Genomic DNA, 21,207 nt, shown 5'->3' on the forward strand with positions numbered 1-21,207 from the left:
TGATTGTTATAAATAAAATGGTTTGTGCAGCTCATTTGTGTTGTAATAATTGTCAGAAACAGAAGGATAACAGTAAATAAATATCGGTTCTGCATATCGGTTATCGGGTACATAAACATGCAAATAATCGGTATCGGCTATAAAAAAAATCAATATCGGTCGATCACTAATGCTGGAGGACTATATCAACCTGGCTCTGCAGTTGAGCGGCTCAGCCCAGGCTCTAACCCTACCCAGGATGTTCACTGCGAGGCTGCGAGACTCGCTTCCGGATTTCTCGAGGCAGTGGTGGCCACTCACAAAGTCCCCGAGGCGGCGGTGGCCGATCACGAGTCCCCCGAGCTTGGTACTGTCCTGGGTCCCCAACCCGCCTGCTCTTCCTAAGTCCCCAGGTCCCCCTCCAGCACACAGACCTGGACCCCAAATAGGAGGGGTAGATATAAATAAAAAATAATTTCTGTTTTCAATTTTTGAGAAACTATATCCCCAAAATATTTAAAATATAAACTAAAAAAGATACTGCTAATAGGTGTCAGTAAATGTTTAAAAATCATAGAGTCCATTCGTTCAAAATGGGAGATTTATTCAGTAATGGAGAGAGGACCACTGAATAACTGCTTCAAGTTAGTCATTCGCTCAAAATGTGTATTCATTTTTAAACGAAGCCTCCTGTGTCAGTTCTGGGTTAATATGTAACATTTCCATTGGAAAAAGTAGCAAAAATACAATGTTATGTCTAAAATAAAATGTTAATAAAACAATTTAATACAATATTAATTTCTCATTTATTGAATTGTTCAATAAAATCGTTTTCAAAGTCTCATTTATTCATGATTCATATAATAACAATATGAGACAGCTCGTTCAGCGGCATTTCCCCCCACGACCTAGAACTGTAAGAGCTTTATTGTAATGCAGTGTTTCTTCACCCTGGTCCTGAACATAGACACAATCTTTACCTGTTTAATGATGACCAAAAGACATCAGCCCCAGGATTATCATACAGTAAAAGGCGAGTGCATTTGTTTACAGCGTGTTTACACTGCAAAAGAAACGCTGTCCTTGCCATCTTCATGCTCTTGCAAACTGGATGCTCCGACTTTCCGTACAGTCCTCATAGCCATTAAGGAGGGTGTCCATGTAGATGAGCAAATAAATCTGCATCTTAAGTGGCATGTAGCGTTACCTTAACGTCCCATTTTGAATGGGAAGTCGTGGCCTAGTGGTTAAAGAGTATGACTCCTAACCCTAGGGTTGTGGGTTCGAGTCTCTGCCCACTGCTCTGGGTGTGTGTTCACTGCTGCCTGTGTGCACTTTGGGTGGGTTAAATGCAGAGCATTATATCATTTTTAAATATATATGTAAAAATAATTTATAGCATTAATTGTTATATCTTGCATCATTTATATCTATTTTTACATTTGGTGTTGTTTTGAGGAGTTGTTACTTATTATTGGCATCATACCAACTGAGAATTTGTTGCTATGATTTTAAACTCGGTTGAGCTATCTATTTGAGATATTATGACATAACATTTATGTTTTATATAAAGTCTTTAAGGTCATCGACTATAATATGTTGTTTCTAGATAAATTGCTCTGAGACCAACCAGTTGGACAGAGGTTATGTACAAATCATCCAAGCACCCAATTACTGGCCATTTCTATTTAATTTACATTGATATATACTATTAAACTAGAAAGAAATTAAAGATCCATCTTTGATTGTCAAAAGAATTCCAGGTTCAGTTCAATAATATTTCACGTAGCATTTCATCGTTCAGTTGAGGAGGTCTGATTGGTTAAATATTTGTTTAACCTGTTAACTGTCACTCACGTTTTTGAAGATAGACTTGAATGTGCATGATACAAACCTAAATTTTTATAATTCATGACTGAAAACATTTTGTAACATGATTTTGATGTACCATTTACATGGTAATGCAATGTCTGATTTTAAAATGGGTTTTGAAGGATGAATTTTGAGATTTTATGTTTTCAAGTGATATATAACTTCTGATGATTTCTAAAAAGTGATAGGGAAAAAGGCAACTAGAAGGAAGTCTTTTTTTTAAACAAAGGTAAAAGCTCCTTTTGTAATGTAGATTTCTGAGGGTGCACTCTTGTCATAAATTCATCTATTACTTTTCCTACATAATTTTTAACAAAAAATATTGGTAAAATATATATTTGGGAGTCTTAGACCTTTCCAACGATATATAGTTTGTCAACATTAGATTAGATTTGATTGTAATATAGTATAGTCAACGTAGGTGTCCCGTATACGGGACGGGGTGACATTTAACAGGTTAAAGTACCTTTTAAAACCGTGTTAACAAAGTACAGAGTGATACATATGTGCAAAGAAAAATATAAAAATACAAGAGATATACTGTAGTAAAACAAAGTAGCTACAATAACCAATTTATGTTACAACAATAAAAAATCAAGGAAAGGTCCTGCACCAGTGTTGCCAGACGTACGATAATTATTGTATTTGTACAATAATTTTGACCTCTGTACGATGTACGATCAATAATGAAAAAAATCCTATAATGTACGATAATTTCTGAGTTTTATGGCACTTTTAATGATTTCCATCTTATTGATGTAGCTGTGAACGTGGTGGTTAAGCACATTTTTTATCATGTCTCACGTTAGGTCTTCTCAGCCAATCAACGTGGAGAATGACTCTTTCTCTCACGTGCACACTGCACAAGTTAAAGTTCCTGCCGTGGCCGCACCTTAGGTCAGTCAGTTGTTTCCGAGGTCGATAGTTTTAGCAGTAAAGTAAAAACAATGAGTGCTGAAAAGGAAGGTGAAGACAGGGGAGAGGCGAAGAGGAAGGCAGAGTTTATGGAGCAGTCTAAAAGTAAACACCATAAGCAAACAAAGAACTGAGTGGGAAAAGGACCCCAGTTTTGCAGGGTGGCTAAGACCTGTTTCAGGCAATGACACCAAAACCTTCTGCCGGTGTTGTAATGTGCACATGGTGGCTGAGATCACGGTTTTAAAAAATAACAAAAAGTCAAAGAAACATCAGGACAAAAAGAAAAATCTAGCCCCAGCTCAAAGGTCCATAACCCAGTTGTTGCAGAAACCGTCGGAGAGTGAGTTAGATACAGCAGTGAAAAATGCAGAGATAAAGCTAACAGGGTTCATGGCAGAGCACAACATAAAGTTAAGGACCTCGGACCATTTGGTTGAGGTCTTGAAGGATATATTTAAATATTCGGAAACAGCTCAGCACATGTGCCTTGGTCGCACAGAGACAACGGCTATAACCAAGCATGTTATTGGTGACTGTTACTTTGAGAGTCTAACCGAAATCCTGAAAAGAAAATATTTCAGTGTGTTGATTGACGAGTCAACAGACATCAGGAATGTTAAAACGTTTTGTGTCGTTGTTCGTTTTTTTGACGAAGGCATTAATAGGATTCAGACTCGTTTCTGGAAACTGGTACAGATCTATTCAAACCAAGACACACAGTTTGCCACTGAGCCACTGCAGAAAGACTTTACAACCAGATGATGAAGTCATTCACTGATGCAGATTACCGATTGAAAACATAGTGGGGTTTGGGTCGGATGGCTCCAATACAATGATGGGAAAAAGTAATTCTGTCTCCAGCCACCTTAGAAATGATTTGCCAGGCATCACAGTGCAGCGGTGTGTGTGCCACTCGTTGCACCTCTGTGCAAGTGAAGCATGCAAGCAGCTCCCTTGCAGGTGCGAGGATTTAAGCAAAGACATTTATTATTTCAAAAACATCGCCAAACGTGTCGCACAGCTGTGAGAATTTCAAGACTTTTGCCATGTTGAGCCCCAAAAACTACTGAAACCCTCCCAGACCAGATGGCTGTCATTGAGCGAAGTTCTGAAACGTGTTTCCGCCCAGTGGAATGCCCTCCGTCTTTTTTTCACTGACCAGTGGCTCGAGGCCAGATTGACCGCTGCAGAGAATATTTTAAATTAATCAGTATTTTCAAAGTGAAAAGGTGGTGATTACTTCATTAAAGAACAAGGTCTGTGAAACCTACAAAGATCTCCTCCTCACCTTCATGGATAGAGACTATATTCTGCACACTCCTTTGAATCAGATCGACATAAATGACGGCCCAAAGCTCAGATTAAACACACTGTACTTGGGTGTAAAAGTGATGCAGCATGTCCAGAAGGCTAAGATTCCAGCAGCCACCCTGACAGATTTTCATGTGCGCTGTCAGAATTTTCTCGGGATTGCTAGTGCAGAAATCAAGAAACGATTTGATTTGAATGATGCCCTCTTTACCGAAACCGTATGCCTCTCCCCTGCCACAGCGACTGATGCCAAGTATCCGTCTCTGCTTCCTCTCATGCAACAAGTGCCACGGTTGATTGACAAGACCGACGCAGACGGTCTCCAAGCCATCGATGACCAGTGGAGGCGATTGACACTAGTGGCATTAAGCGAAGATACAAAGGCAATGGATGTGGATGAATTCTGGTACCATATTTCCATTTACCAGGATTTCGAGGGAACAACTGTGTTCAGCGAATTGGGAATGTTTGCCCTTGATGTTCTCGTGTTTCCCCATTAATATGCATCATGTGAACGTGTGTGAACGTGAACGGCTCATTACAGATACTTTGAATGCACACCTCAGAGTGAGTTAAAAATTCGGGAGGGTGCACTGCTTTCAAGCCAACCAGCACTATGTTGTGGTCCATGACTGCATCCAATTTGTACCGCAAAAGGACTCTTTCAACATCTGACAACACACAGGCATCCGATTGCAGTAACTCGGAGGTGGAGTTTGAACCTTCCCACTAAGGTACGCCAATTTTTTATCTATTGTTGTAATTTGAACGTTGTGTCAAAAATGTTGTTTTACTAGATAATAGCTGTATACTCTCCGTTTGACTTGTGTACAATAATTTTCTTCCAAATACGATATTTTTGGGGTTCTGGTACTTCTGATACTTGGACATTTTGGATCTGGCAACACTGCCCTGCACAAATCTGTTTTGAGACAACTTATTCAAAGTGCATAATGATAACCTTGGATGTTTAATTCAGGTGCAAAAAATAATATCTATAGTGCATGAGCACAGAGAGATTTGAGCGTGCACAGGACACAGTTTGAGTGAAAGGAGAGAGGAGAGACATGCACTCTCGACATTTGTTTGTAAAATAACGTGATTATATTAAATTTGTTATCAACAGACATAATAGATTATATTTCTTTGTGCAACGGCATTTTTGTCCAATTTTAGTGGCATTTTTGTTCCAAGCCGCACGTCCTGATATTGTTGAGTTAACCTGTTAGCCAGCACCACCCAAAAATGGCAAGAAAAATAAAATAAAAAGATTTAACTTTGTTATTCAATTACAGAACATCCTGAGATTGCTATAAATGCATCTTTTACAATTAATTACGATTCAAATAAGTGCTGGGGGCCACTTATACAGATGGTAATAACACAAATGTGCCAAAGTAAATAATCCACTCACTCTATTCACATAGACGCGTTCACTTTGATAGCCGTGATCATACAGTGATAGCGAGCTGATTTGGGCTGATTTGCACTCAAACAGATGGTAATCATGCAGATACATTCACATTCAACATAAAACACACTCTCACATATATAAAAACTGTTGAAAAATAAAAAGAAACAAAGAAAAAGACGATCGCTGTAAGTTCCGCCTCCATCAGCTGACAGGTGTGTCAGAGCGCATCATGAGGGAGCGCCAAATTCAAATAAACTATCTTTCGCCTATATTTCATTCATTTCTTTTTCTGGTGGATCACCTCATTCTGTTTGTGACACTGTACGCTGCAAAATCATGCAGTGTTTTTACTACCAAGACGCAGTTTCTGACCGTGAGTTATTCCATAACGGACGCAAACAGTTCTGTCGCTGAAGAACTGAAAAGTAAACAAAGGAATTATGATCCATATTACAATGTTATTGCTTTGTTGGACTAAACGTGCTTCATGAGATGTCGTTCAGTGGACTCTTACCTTTCTAAATAAACCGGGATTTACAACTGTGGATGTGTTTATGACTCGTTATTATGACTGAACTGGTATGTACAGTGTTTCTAATGTTCATGTTTGTATGTGTACTGCATACACAAATGTAGCAAATAGAGACTTAGAGGCTTAGATCTTTATAATGATACATAGTTTGTCAAAATTAAATTTGTCCTGTTTAATTTAATCTATTCACAAACACTGACATGTGCGAGTTGATAGGCTTTGAGGACGTGGGCGTCGGGGTGCAGGCTTCAAGTAAGATTAGGCTTAAAGTAATGTCAACCGTTTTTTTTTTTTTTTCTCAAAAGTTTGGAAATCACTGGTATACCATTTGGGTTTGGAACAACATGAGCATGCGTAATGGATGAACATTTTGGGGGGGGGGGCATTAATTCACTTATTGAGATACAAAAAAAATGTCATTTAAAAAAGCAAGAGAAGGATTGCTTTTGGCATTAAATGACAATCTTTTGTCAGAAGAGGAGTTTTTAATATTGTATGACTTAAATAAGTCTAAAAACCTAGATTTACCATGTAAGCAATACTTGCCTTTTAACCTTGATTATATGGAGGAAGATGAATGCTTAAATGAATTTCATGTCAGAAAATGTGACCTACCAATTCTGGTAGATTTTTTTTTTTTTAATGCATTTAGCAGACGCTTTTATCCAAAGCGACTTACAGTGCATTCAAGGTATCTTTCTTTTTCTTTTTTTTGTGTATCATGGTAAAATAAAATATTTTTTTGTTACCTATATAGATGTTTTCGGGATTCCCAATGAGATTGTTTGTGATCAGACAATAATAAACTGATGCAAATTACAGTGTCATATGCCATAACATTTATTTACCTAATCTCTCACGTTGAAGCGACTCCGGCAAATCAGCTGTTCTCCCGTAGTAGACCGTTAAAGTAGAACGTCACAAAGTAGCAGTTAAATTCGCGCATGTGCAATATAAAGCCAGAATGGCGTTGCCGTTCCACCAAAGGCTGTTGCTAAGTCCCTGTTGTTCGGTCTGAAATGGCGCCCCGTGATGGATGGTGTAGCAATTTTGTTGTCCGGGTGGAAATCGGGAGAAATTCGGGAGAAAGGTCAGCCCGGGAGATTTTCGGGAGGGGCTTTGAAATTCGGGAGTCTCCCGGAAAAATCGGGAGGGTTGGCATGTATGACTGTATTCCTTAAAATAACACTTTAACATTGTATATTATCAAAAAAGTCAAACACACCTTCATTAGCATAGAATGCCACCATTTTACGTTTCCTGGATGTTTTTTGTTGGACTTTCTTCAAGCATCTTGGTAGAGCTCTAAGGTTTTTCTTGGCAGGTTCTTGCTGCTGGAGAACCAGGGCATCTTCCTTCGGTAAACAGGATTTCAGGGTCTCAGTAAGGCCATGAACAACTTTGGGTGCATGCTTGATAGCTTCTTTATCAGTGCAAATATATGAAATGTCATGCAAAGTCTTGAGCTGTTCACGTAAACGCCACTGATTGACTGCTACCACTGTGTTTCTGCTTCCTCGTGCATGGTCCAGAACTATCAAAAACATCAAAGCAGAGGTCTTCTTCATTGCTGATTTCATTGCTCTGGGGATATTGTGTTAAAGCAACATTGAAATCCAGAGTTATATATGGGATTTGACGATACCCTGGGCTAAGATCAACCCACTTTTTGTCAGTTAGCCTAAAAATGGCAAAGAAATGCTTGCACTGTAAGAACGTTGTTTTGAAGAGGACACATTCACAAGATGGGTACTTTTCAGAGACAACAAGTTCTACTTTGTACCTTGCAGAGGTTGTCTCACTCTTGACCTTAAAAGATTCCTTTCTAAGCACCTCTTCGTTTTCATTGGAGTAGCTGGAAGCTGCCTTGATACTGTTTTAAGAAATGTTTGACAAAACTTCTTGGTCTGTCTTTCAGGAATGCTGGAACAGCTGGATTGTAAGTCCTGCATTCACTATTGTAAATGAAGAGGAGTCTACTGTATGACAGCAACTGCTCTGGGACTAACTCACATACTAGATTTTCAAGCAGAGATGAAAGACTACCTGTGCCAGAAAATTTCAGGTAGAAGCAATGATTAATTGAGTGCCTCAACTCCACTGTTGGTGGTAATTGCCACAGAGAATCGATGTGGTGCATAGGCCCTACACCACCTCTGGAACACAACAACAAAATTAGCTTGATACAAATAAGTTCTGCATAAAGAACGGAACAAGTAAACATCAAGCGCAAAGTGAGTGGAAGTGCTCTAAATGCCTGCCTGTCCTTTTACCTTCTACCGGTCTAAATGTACAACTATTAAACATGAAACGTGGAACACATAACACGTTCAGTGCAGTACCTCACCTCCCGAACACACAACCACCTTCTATCAACATAATTTTTGACTTCAAGGGATTTGTAAACTTTGCTCTCCTTGAGTCTCTTCAACCTCCCTATCACAAGATGTCCTCCCCAGTGTTGGGCAAGCTACTTGGAAAATGTAGTGAGCTAAGCTACCAGTTACTCTACAGTAAATGAAGCTTCACTACACTGACAATGTGCGCACAAGTAAGTGTATGCACCTGTTGCATGGGCATGCTTAATGTAATGTACCTCCAAACAGTACCAAAAAAGTGGCCAGGTTGGACCCTGATAATTTTTACAAGCAGCATCTGAAAACGTATTTTCTCTCTGTTATCTCGGTCAGTGTCATGTACTTGTCGAGGTACGGCCATGGCAACTCACTCCTCGGGATTAACTGTTCTCCGACCTCATCCTATGCCAGCATTTCATCAAATAATTTTTTGCGTGACTGGCCAAAGAGTGGTACCATCCGGAGCAGAAGGTGGCGGCAATGCATCATAAAGATGGTTGGTTGCTATCCACCGTAAACACGAACAAGATGAAGTGGCGCCGTCGCGTCACTACTGATCCAGGATCAGCGATCTTAGCAGTTGTATTTCCCGAGTTTGAGCTTCAGAAATGCTTGCGAAAATGTAGCTTGTGTGGAAGCTACCGCACTACTTGGTAAAAAAAAGAGCTTCGCTACTGAAAAGCTATTTGATTCAGAAAGCAGCGAAGCTACGACCAAGCTACTGAGTAATGTAGTTAAACTAGTAGCTTCGCTGCTTGTAGCAACGCTACTGCCCAACACTGGTCCTCCCTATGTCACGAAGGTGGTCAAGTAGTTCATTTTGCTCAGAGAGGGACAACTTGTTCTTGGCTGTCAAAAAGAGTACATGGGAGATCAAAAGTCATTGGAAGTGATACAACTCAACTTTTAATAAACAGGCTTGGCTATTGCAAGAAAAGTTGTATTGTCATTAGAGCCCGACTGATATGGATTTTTTGGGGCTGATGCCGATATTAACTCGAAAAGAGGCGATTTATAAACCGATATTTTGATTTGGAAAATAAACTGGATATTAGACCCATTTCCTATAAACTGCACTTACACAACATTCAATAGCAAAATATCTGCCTGTTCTATGTATGTGGGCTGTATAAACCATTTTCCAGAAGGGATTATGTTAAAAAAAAAAAAAACCTTAGATTATAGTCTCGATGACTAAACAATTGCACATCAAAAGTATTTTTTAATGATCAAAAAACAGTCTGGTTTTAAACATTTAACACTTTTACTTTCTTCCAGTTGAAGCTGGTTTTAACAGTCTCTGTGTGTACTGTAAATAAATTATTATACTAAAGTTAAAGTATTTGCAAAAGTAGTCCCACACTTTGCTGCTACAGCATTCACCTTTTTCAGCCATCTGTAGGGCAGAAAGAGACAGGGAAAGAATAAGCATGTGTATTAATAATATAACCATGTATCATTATTCATGTCATCATTAGAATTATAATAATAATAATAAACAGGGATCTCCTACATAGGCAAAAATGAGAAATATGTATTTTTTTTATTTGTCAAGCAATAGGTATTACCTATTACCTACTTATATTTAACAATATTATTACAAAATTTTCCTGTTATGTCTGTAAAGCTGCTTTGAAACAATCTGTAAAAAATAAAATAATAAAAAAAGCGCTTATTCAGCTCACATTTATTTACATGTCCCCTCTGGTTAATCTTTTCTGATGCACCTACTCGAAGTTGAATGGTTAACGTTAGTGTCATGAACACACTGCTGTCAATTTTGAGAATAACCACCTTCAAACAAGTCAATAGCAAGCATTTAAGGGGCCTGCTAAAAAGGAAACTATATTAGCGTATTCTACCAAAAATTCCATCGATTAATCGAGTAATCGGATAAAATGTGTTTTTGCTTAATTAAAGTGCAATATTAAAGCTGCAGTAGGTAACTTTTGTAAAAAAATATTTTTTACATATTTGTTAAACCTGTCATTATGTCCTGACAGCAGAATATGAGACAGATAATCTGTGAAAAAAATCAAGCTCCTCTGGCTCCTCCCAGTGGTCCTATTGCCATTTGCAGTTACCGCTCCCAGTAAGAAAACAACCAATCAGAGCTGTGGTCCGTAACTTTGTTTGTGTTCAAAATGTAGAAAAATATATATAATAAGCGATTACACCATGAATCCATTTTCCAAACCGTGTTTTTAGCTTGTCCTGAATCACTAGGGTACATCTATAATAAGTGTTTATATTCTGACAATTTTAGATTGCTTCGGGGGTACCGCGGCGGAGTAACCCAGTACCTTTGTGATTCTTCATAGACATAAACAGAGAGAAGTAGTTCCGGCTACGATGTTCTTCCGCAAGACGCAAGCAGTTCTGTTTATTAACCGCTAGAGCGTCAAAAGTTACCTACCGCAGCTTTAATTATGCAAGAGAAAATAAGACTCCTGGGTCTCTTAAAATGAACAACAAAGTTTCCTTTTAAATTTTTTTTTTTAAATGCATAGAATGCAATGCATACATGAAAAATAAACATTGTTTCTCAGTCTGTACTTGTACTGTGAACAATGACAATAAAGTTGACAGATGAATTAAGTGCATTTAAGTGCCATTCAGTTGGGGTTTCCTCGAAATTTTTTTGTAATCGAGTTACTCGAGGAATCGTTTCAGCCCTAGAATAACATAACAGTTGTTGTTTTTTCTAGGCACGCTGTACATTAGTGGTGGAAATTATGATTCTTTCTAGAGATTCGTTCATTTTCAGTTCGTTCACCAAAATGATTCGTTCAGAATCGTTCACTGATTCGTTCAGTGGCCATTTATTCGTATTACACAAAATAAACCAGCAGATGGCAAAAAAAAAAAGAGTGCATTATGCGTTATGTCTTAAGTCAACGAACGTATTCACTTGTTACAAAAACTGATCTTGCTTTATTAAAATGTGTGTATAATCGCATTCAATATAAAGTCTAATTAAGTTGTTCAGATGAATAAAGCACAAGGTTTTCTTGCCTAATTAGCATTTTAATTGTTTGGTCAGACAGTTTGTATATCATATATTCACATTCATAAATCGGGGGTTAAACGTGGAGTTGCTATATCAGAACAAGCATATGTGCACAGCGCTTTGCATTTAGCTAGATCGACATGCTAAATGGCAGATTAACCCGGTTTACTCTCATTCATTTCGTTCACGAACGAGATAATGTACCAGTTCATTTCATTCACGAACGACATGCGTGTATCAGTTCAGTCATTTCATTCACGAACGAGATGTATCATTCAACTCGTGCACGAACGACATGTGTGCCAGTTCAGTCATTTCATTCACGAACGAGATGTATCAGCTCATTCAACTCATTCACGAACGACATGTGTACCAGTTCAGTAATTTCATTCACGAACGATAAGATCTCTAGATCTAGTTCAGACTCATTTGAAACTCGTTCATTGAAGGGCGTATTCGTTCACTACATTCAACAAACCACATACTCGGTCACATATCATACTCGAAGGCTATTGGCTCGAGGTTGAGCAATTCTTTGACAGGATGAAATACCCGGTTCACTGAGCTGCGCATGCGCTGCTTATAGCGCCGCGCTGCTGTGGAGGGAGGAACTTCACTGAACGAGAAATATGAGTTAGTGGATTACGTGAACGAGAACGATTCGTTCACTTAAAAGATTCGTTCAAAAAGAACGATTCGTTCACGAACGACACATCACTACTGTACATAACTTCTAGTCATTGACTACACGCGCCCCCCTGCCACAGTTACGTGGTCATTATGTGGGAAACACTGCAGATATATTTTGAATAAGTTAAACGGTAACGTTATAGTTTGACCTCTTATTAACGTTCGCACTTTTCCACTGATAAACATGGTAACGTTATTCGCTTTGTGGCTAATCTAGTATAGCAATGCATTAGCGGCTGTAAGTGATGCTACAGAATATTTAGAAGTGATAATGATAGGACCGTCAGCTAGAATTACCACACCGTTTTTATGTACAGTGTATGAACTAAATCATTTCACATGACGAACTACAGACTCACCGTCAAAACAGTACATCTCCGTGGCTTGGCTGATCGCTTTCTCCTGTAGTGTATTTCGTGCACTGTTGTCATACTGGGGAGTTGCAGACCTCCCTCTGGTGGGGCAAACTATGCAACACTCATAACATGAGTGAAGCATGAGACTCTGTTTCTCATGTTCCATTGGCCGTTATAAACGCCGATGCCGATTTAAATGCAATAAGCTCATATCAGCCGGCCGATATATCGGTCGGGCTCTAATTGTCATGTTGGAATACAAAAGTATCATTCACAAACTGTTGCAACAAAGCCAAAAGTATCTGTTATTAATAAATAAGTCAATTGAATATAATAAAATAGGTTCAAGGGTAATGACAATTTGGGAATTTCTAAAACATTAATAAACTGAGATTTACTAAATATGTACTTGAGTCTGTACTGGTGTACTGCTATTTATGAGAAAAATATAGCAACAATGTAAAATTTGTATTATTCATTTTGTTAAATTGTTATTTTTTAAAGCCTTTTTTAGCACAGGCCTATCTAAAGGGTTAATGGTCCCACCTAGTGATCAACTGTAAAAATAACAAATTTTACCTCTTCCCACAACTCTAGAAAACTCTTCATTAATGAGAGTAAACAGAGAACGATTCATTCGCCTAAAAGATTTGTTCAAAAAGAACGATTCTTTCACAAATGACACATCACTACAACGCACGGTCTTCGCCGATAGTCAGACCTGGAGCCGGTAGATATAGGCCCCAAGCAGTTTTACGCCCCAAGCAGTTTTACGCCCCTGTTGTTCCTCATGCGTCCAGTAGGGGGAGGCTGTATATTAGTATATGAGCCTAGTCATCAAAACAGCAGACCATATCTGTATGATAGCAGCAGACATTTTTTGAAGCGATACGAATTGAGGTATGTAAATAAGTTATTGTTTTTGATTGTATTGTAATGATGCAACATTTATTATTTGATGCGATATCAATTCAAAAGATGGGTCAATAACTTATTTCAAGAGGCAAAAGTACTTGATTGAGTCACTCAAATTTAGCTAACCACGTGTAGGTTAAGCTGCCCCTAGTCTTCTCTTTACCCGCTCTGTCTCACTCACTTTTAAAATTAATTACATTTTTATTTTTATCTTGTTGTCTGTCTTTAGCTTGCGTGACATGGCTTCTTCTGGTAAGACCCTGTTTACTCCTTGCATTTAAACATACTCCACATGGTTTCTGGAGCACATTAGAGTGGATAATCACAAATGTGTGAAATTATTATTATAATTTTTTTTTTTTTGACAGTCTATGATGTGAACACACAAAATACACATTTATAATATATATTATAATAGGCATGTATGTATTTATGCAAATCTCTAAGTCTCTGCACAAGTTGAACTGCACACTCACTCAAGTATTTTGTCAAATAATACAAACATATGTCATGCATAATAAAACCTACATTAAAAACTTTGGTCTCATATGGTTTAAATGTAGATTTTGATTTGAGTTGTTTCTTATAAAAGAAATGATCTAATTCTCTAATGTATATCTTAATATACAGTTTTCTTAAAATAGCTTACTTATCTGGACAAATAAATGTGCATTTAATGTGTGTTTTATCATACTCTGTCTTTAGTTCTTTAACTTGTATCTCATAAAGGTGTGTGTTTGCTTTAGCTACTTAAGAAAATTAAAATCTCTCTTTCTAAACAAGTATAAACTAAAAACACCCTACCCGTTACCACTGGATACCATCCGAGGCACATCCATGACATTTCAGTATCCAATTCATGTACACTTTGTTGCACCTTAGCATATTTTTATGCATATATTTTTTACATAATGTAGAACGTGTACATTCTGTGTATAGTGTATAATCTGTAGTGCTAACTGTTTGTACATATTGCGTATAATGTGTAGTGCTAACTGTAAGTTTGTCTAATAGTACACTGTCTGTACTGACTATATGTTTGTGGATATTGCACATTGTCTCCTGTTGAAGTCTGTATGGTTATATGTTAATTGTTTCTGCAATTTCTGGAGCAAGCTCCCAAGAATTTCACTCACCAAGGCACATGTGCTGTGGTGATGTGACAATAAAAGTGACTTGACTTGATTCGACTTGAGCCCAAAGACATTGATTGGCATTGATTAGCATGCTCAGGTGTGTTTGATTAGGGTTAGAGCTAAATTCAGCAGGAAAGTGTATCCCGAGGTCCAGTTTTGAGTATCCCTGTTATAGAGGCACTAAGTAATTTTCCTCATATAATTTTTCTCTCGCCGCTTCATGCTCCAGTCCAGCGGGTGGCACTAAAACACCATTAAACTTCAGAGGAAGGAATTTATTCTCACTGTAGTATCAGCCTTAGACGGGAAAATGTGCTCAGATAGTCTCTGGTGGTCTCATATTTGTCTCCTGTAATGCTCTAGAAGAGATCCCAACAACTTTACAAAGCGCGCATCAAGTCAAATACAGTGTGTGATTCTGTTGAGACCTCTTCTAAAGCTGTGTAAGAGTTTTTTGTCTCAGGAGACAAGTCTGAGAAGCAGGAGACACGCACAAACATTAATGCGACAGACATGTATTTAATTAGGCTGCTGTCCTTTTAAGACCAAATGAATGTGATACACTAATATATGTATCCGGTTTTCACCCAACTATTTACCTTCACTTAATTGATTGGCCATAATTGACTGTATTTATGCGGGATACTCCCCACGATGGACATTTCTGTGTGTATTTGACAGCTGAGGTGCAAGGATGACTGATCGCAGAATTGGGATCGCACTGCCGAGATTGTTTCTGTTGTGTGTCATTTAGCGTGATTCCGCCTATCTATCTCACCTTCACTCACTGCAATTTAATCGATAATGAATTGTGATTGGATGGTCATTTTGTTTTATGACAAATTTTATTACCTTTTTAGGCTGTTCTTTAGTGACAGAACACTTCTGCTACTCGCTCTGATTACCTAGTTGTTAAGAAATTTTTAAACATTAAATTTAATTTTTTTCTAAATAAGTTGGGTCACTAAAAATAGAGCTGAAATGAGGGACTATCCCGGGGAAAATTTGTAAATCATGGCCACCCTACAGTTAGGCTATAAGTTATTAACTTTCTGAGACTTGTGCCAGGTCCATATGTGAGGACAATGTCTTCATTTCAGATTAGGGCGCCCATATGGGCAGTCATTCATTTATACATTTATTTTAAATTTTTATATTTAAATTTTTTTAATTATTATTATTATTTATCTATTCTTATTTTTAATTAGGCTACATCTTATAATTGTCACATGTTTTTACTGATCTTAATTTCCATATTGTATGCTGCAAGGTTGTGTGATTTTCAATGAAATCCTCATTCACGATGACTGTTGATGCTGATCAAATAGCATGTGAGGCTAATTTTAATTCCTTTTCATTTAGTTGTGCACATCGAGTTTGTTTTAAAAAAGAAGGAAAAATCAGCTCACCTAATTCTCCCGTATATTTCCCTCCTCTCGCCGCTTCACTCCAGTCCAGCGGTTGGCGCTTAAACACATCCGTTTGTTTGTCAAACACCATTTAACCTCAGAGGAAGAAGATTCGTTTCACCGCACTCTCTGTTGTTTTGACATGATACTGGTTTAATACGAACGGCTAAACATGTTATATCTGTAAATAGAAAGAGAATCAGGTCAGTGAATACTTTTAATGTCTTATCAGTCGTGACTAAGTGTTGTGACTAAGGTTTGAATCGAGCAGGAACATCTGGAGGAGTTTATCATCTGAACTGAGATCTGCTGCTGTGAAGATGTTTGTGAAAGAGGAGAACACAAGTGAACCAGAAACCTGGAGAATAAAACACGAACCAGAATCTATGAGAATAAAACACGAGGAAACAGAAACTTTGAGTATGAAACAGGAGGATCCAGATTTTTTGAGAATAAAACACGAGGATCGAGAAGGTTGGTGTTTATTCTTCATTCATATTTAATGAGTGTGGTACATTAGTCTTACAAAGCATGAACTCTCTGGCGTTTGAGGATGTTTTGGGTCCCTGAAGAAGTTTTGACATGCCCTGACATTTGTGGGGGGTTTTCTCCAGTATCTTAAAAATGTATTAATGGCTAAAGTCTGATGACACTGTATAGGTATGTGACAAAAAAAAAAACTATACTAGAAAATTAATATATGATCATTACCATATGATAGATAATAAAACATTTAAAATGCTATTAAATTTAAATTAATCAAATCGGATAATTATTAAGAAAGTTATGGAATTTTTAAATTCGGAAATTAGGGGTCATTTTTGTACCTAATTATAACAAAACAATGAAAAACTGACCTCTTCCGCTTGATCAAACATCAAAATATCATAACTTCCTCATTTCTTGGTCTATTTGCATAATTCAAACTCCACAGTGTAGGTCATTAAAAGCACAACAACATTAAGATGACCTCTTTTTTTAAAAGGTATACATAAACAGTTCATTATTTCTAATTAACCACCAATTAATGAAACTGAGAGCATCAATTCACGCATATATTTCCATATGAAATCAAAATAATCAGCCTTTTAATAATATATCATATTATATCAAAAGTATATTGTTATATTTATTTTAAGTATAATATGATATTCATATTATATTTCAAAATGTAATATACACTTGTATATAATATATTCTTGTAAGCCTACAAGTACTACAGACATTTTGTTGTTTTTGCTGCTTTAATTTAATTGACTTTTTTTTTTCACTAGCTTGCCCCATCAAATGTTACTAACCCTTTTACTCTCCCCGCAGCCAACATCTTTAACAGCTGAAGCAAGCTCCGCAGGTAGCCCAAGCAGCTATCTCTCCTCCTCTTCTCATGCTCTCCATTACGTCTCTGTTTTCTGTATCTCCTCACTGCCGCAGCAGTGTCTGCTCCCACAGGAGCCTTTTCTGTATCTCCTCACTGCCGCAGCAGTGTCTGCTCCTGCAGGAGCCTTTTCCGTATTTCCCCACTGCCGCTGCATATTAAATATTAAAATCACCAGTGACCAAGATATCATCAATAACAACAATCCCAGATAACAGCTCAGAAAATTCAGAAATTAATAATCATATTTAGGAGGTCTATAAATTAACTCACATAAAATAGGTTTAGACATGACCAGTTCAAATTATACTACATTCAAAACTCTAAAAATTATCCACAAGGAAACAGTCTGCTAGGTGTTTTTTAAAAACAACCGCAGTGTCTCCACCACAATCAAGAATCCTTGACGTGCTAAAAATATTGATGCAATTTGTGAAATAGGGCTTAACTCCAACAGTCAGCCAAGTTTCAACAATAAACAAAATGTCCAGGATTTATGTTTACAATTCTCAGTTTTTAACAAGTTAATGAAAATGAACCGTTTTTCTTTTATTTCAGAGTTGATTGAAGAAAACGAGGAAAATAAAGAATCAAGTGAAGTCGAGGAGAAAAATCATGTCAAAACTGGAGTAAAACCTTTGAGTTGCTCCCAAACTAAACAGAAAGGTTTAAAGAAAAGAAGAGCTAAGAAAGCTCTCACCTGCACTCAGTGTGGAAAGTGTTTCACACACAATACAAGTCTTAATGTTCACTTGAGGGTTCACACTGGAGTGAAACCTTATAAGTGTTCACACTGCAACAAGAGATTCGTTAAGTCAGGAGACCTGAAAATACATGAGAGGATCCACACTGGAGAGAAACCTTACAAGTGTTCACACTGCAACAAGAGATTCAGTCAGTCAATACATCAGAAAACACATGAGAGGATCCACACTGGAGAGAAACCTTACAAGTGTTCACACTGTGACGAGAAATTCAGTCATCCATCAAATCTGAAAAGACACGAGAGGATCCACACTGGAGAAAAACCTTATCACTGCATTGACTGTGGGAACCGTTTCAATCATTCATCTGCTCTACACAGGCATACAAAAAACTATCACAGTAAGGCTCAGCACACACTTTAGCTTTATACTTTAGTATAAACTACTTTATAGTTGAGCTGTATATGTAAAAAAAACAAAAAAAAACATATATATATATATATATATATATATATATATATATATATATATATATATATATATATATATATATATGTGTGTATTTTTTGTTTTTGTTTTACGTATACAGCTTAACACATGTCTATGTGTGTGTGTTTCATCAAAATGGATCCGGAATTTTGGGAGCCTGAAAATGCTATATATATATAAAAAAAAAAAACTGGGTCTCAAGAGTGGATAAATCTTAAACCGACACTTTTGTGTGTACAGCTAATCTGTATATGTTGATACAGATACAGTTACCACCTCACGTCTTGACCCCAGTCAGACACCGCTTCCTTATGTACAGCAACAACAATAACAGGTGGACTACATGCTTGTGTCTGTGCTGCAGAAGCCTGTTAGCTTTACTAACTTTAATTGCTTTTCTTGTTGTTGTGTTTGTATACAGTGTGCAAGGTTTATGCTCATGCTTCAAGTCTTCTCTGTTTTTAGTGTATCTCTGGGGCAGAATTACAGCGCCACATAGTGGTCTGACATGTATACTACATCATTTTGAGTTGGTTTCAGTGGTTGTGTGTATACGCAGATTTTTGAGACCGTGCTGTTTACGGAGGAAAAAATTAATAAAAGATGTATATGGAAATATCTGGCTTCGTGTGGATGAGCTCTAAGATGATCATCTTCAGATCCAGCACTTTTAGATCTAATGTTGCATCCTCAACAATTATGAAACAATGATGCATCAAGCAGTAAAATATATTCTGTATAAATCTGTCCTAACCAGTCATAACAAAGAAACATCATGAATGAAGTTCTTCATCTTCAAAAACAGCAGACTCAAAGATTGAGTTCCTCACCAAAGAACAATGTCACAACATTTAATTCTTGGACGTATGTTTGCTTCATGATTTAAATTATATCATTGTACTCTTCATTCATTCAATTCATGTTCAATTGTCTTATAATGCATATGTATTGCTCGTAGTTTGCTGACTCTTTCATGAAGGGAAAATATACGTTTTTACAAACTGTTCTCGTTCAGAAAGCTGGACACTTTTAAGAGACGCAAGATTTGTTTTTAATTAATTCTTAATTGTTATTTTTTAAACAAGGTATTCTATGATATATTTAGAAAACAAATGCAAGATATACTGTCATGTAGCTTTGTAATTTATCCTTATTTGCTACTCTTGTAAGTAGGAATGAATGCCTGAAACAAGTAATGAGCCGATGGTGTTGGGAAAATTTAAGAAATACACATACAGAAAAGAAATAAATATTATCCGGCAAACTGTTTCCAAATGCGACAATATCAAGACACATGTCTGTAATGGAGTTTTGGTGCCCTTTAAGTACCGTATTTTCCGGACTATAAGTGGCACTTTGTTTCATAGTTTGGCTGGTCCTAAGACTTATAGTCAGGTGCGACTTATCAAAATTAATTTGATATGGACCGAGAGAAATTAACTAAGACAGAAAACATTACAGTCTACAGCCACGAGAGGGCGCTCTATGCTGCTCAGTGCTCCTGTAGTCTACACTGAGAAGCATAGAGCGCCCTCTCGCGACTGTAGATGGTAATGTTTTTCTTTTGGTTCTAAATAAATGTGACTTATAATCCAGTGCGACTTATATGTTTTTTTCCCTCCTCATGACGTATTTTTGGACTGATGCGACTCATATTTAGGTGTAAGTTATAGTCCGAAAAATACGGTAGTTTTATATTTTTTGTTGTAATTGAAAGTTAAAAAAAAAGTTATTTTATGCATTTAGCAGACATTTTTATCCAAAGTGACTAATATTGCATTTAATCTAACAATTATTCCTGACATCGAATCCTGTTACCTGGGATTCAAACCCCCAACCATGCAATGCAATGCTCTACCACTTGAGCTACAGGAAGACAATTAGACATTTATTTAGAGCTTTGCAATAATATATAAATAATATATATTTAATAATAACAAGGACACTATGTAAACTGGGTACTTTTTTCTACAAAAAGTGAAAGATCACTTAAAAACTGAAAAAAAAAACAGTTGCTCTCAAACAAAACAGAAAGATTTAAAGAAATGAAGAGCCAATAAATCTTTCACCAGCACTCAGTATGAGTTTTTTTAAATGTAAATTTAAAAAATGAACTTTGATGTTCACGTTCATAATGGAGAGAAACATATTGTGATCAGTTCGTGAAGAGTTTCACACACTCGTCACATCTTAAAGGACACATCAACATCCACACTGGAGCGAAGCTGTACATATGTGATCAATGCAGCAAAACATTTTTGTGTCCTTCATTCCTGAAGAATCACCTGAGAGTTCATTCAAAGGAGAAGCTGCATTCATTAAATTTGTGTGGAAAGAGTTTTTCATATCTACAATATTTTAACAGTTCATCTGAAAATACATAATAGTCTAAGAAAGTACATGTGCTTTGAGTGTGAAAAGACTAACTACAGCGAAGCGTTTAAAACAGCACGAGAGGATTCACACTGGAGAAAAAAAAAACCTTATCACATGCAGTGTCTTCACCAAATGAAACACAATAATGCATCTAGCAATAAAAAAATGTATCTGTCCCAACCAACCATTACAAGTGACATGACAAAGAAATGTAATCGAAAGTTTTCACAGTGGATAATGTTTATCTTTCAAGATCAACTCAAAGTTCCTCCAATCTCAAAATGTTTTATTTTTGTCTATCATTGTGCTTTCTTAAGCAACTGATTCTTTGCTTCTCTTGCTTCATATGACAAAGTGCACATTC

The 21,207-nt window shown here is 37.0% G+C and overlaps 1 protein-coding gene across 2 annotated transcripts; it reads left to right on the plus strand.

Moving 5' to 3' along the window:
* Positions 1-16,001: 16,001 nt before the first annotated feature.
* Positions 16,002-19,083, plus strand: LOC113047126 (gastrula zinc finger protein XlCGF67.1-like). Of its 2 annotated transcripts, XM_026208406.1 has the most exons (3): positions 16,002-16,373; positions 17,833-17,977; positions 18,038-19,083. In XM_026208406.1, the coding sequence occupies exons 1-3, from the start codon at positions 16,220-16,222 to the stop codon at positions 18,399-18,401; spliced, it is 663 nt and encodes a 220-aa protein (XP_026064191.1). In that variant the 5' UTR covers positions 16,002-16,219; the 3' UTR covers positions 18,402-19,083. The 2 variants fall into 2 exon arrangements, with proteins under 2 accessions (XP_026064191.1, XP_026064190.1); XM_026208405.1 differs by having other exon boundaries at positions 17,833-19,083.
* The last annotated feature ends 2,124 nt before the right edge of the window (positions 19,084-21,207 follow it).

Source organism: Carassius auratus, chromosome 28 (assembly GCF_003368295.1).
Source record: "Carassius auratus strain Wakin chromosome 28, ASM336829v1, whole genome shotgun sequence".
NCBI classification, from domain to species: Eukaryota; Metazoa; Chordata; class Actinopteri; order Cypriniformes; family Cyprinidae; genus Carassius; species Carassius auratus.

What these genes read in the sequence shown, in the direction of transcription:
- LOC113047126 (XM_026208405.1), top strand. Translation starts at nt 16,220, where the DNA reads ATGTTTGTGAAAGAGGAGAACACAAGTGAACCAGAAACCTGGAGAATA. An exon ending in AAAACACGAGGATCGAGAAG is followed by an intron (nt 16,374 to 17,832) that starts GTTGGTGTTTAT and finishes CTTTTATTTCAG; the next exon opens with AGTTGATTGAAGAAAACGAG.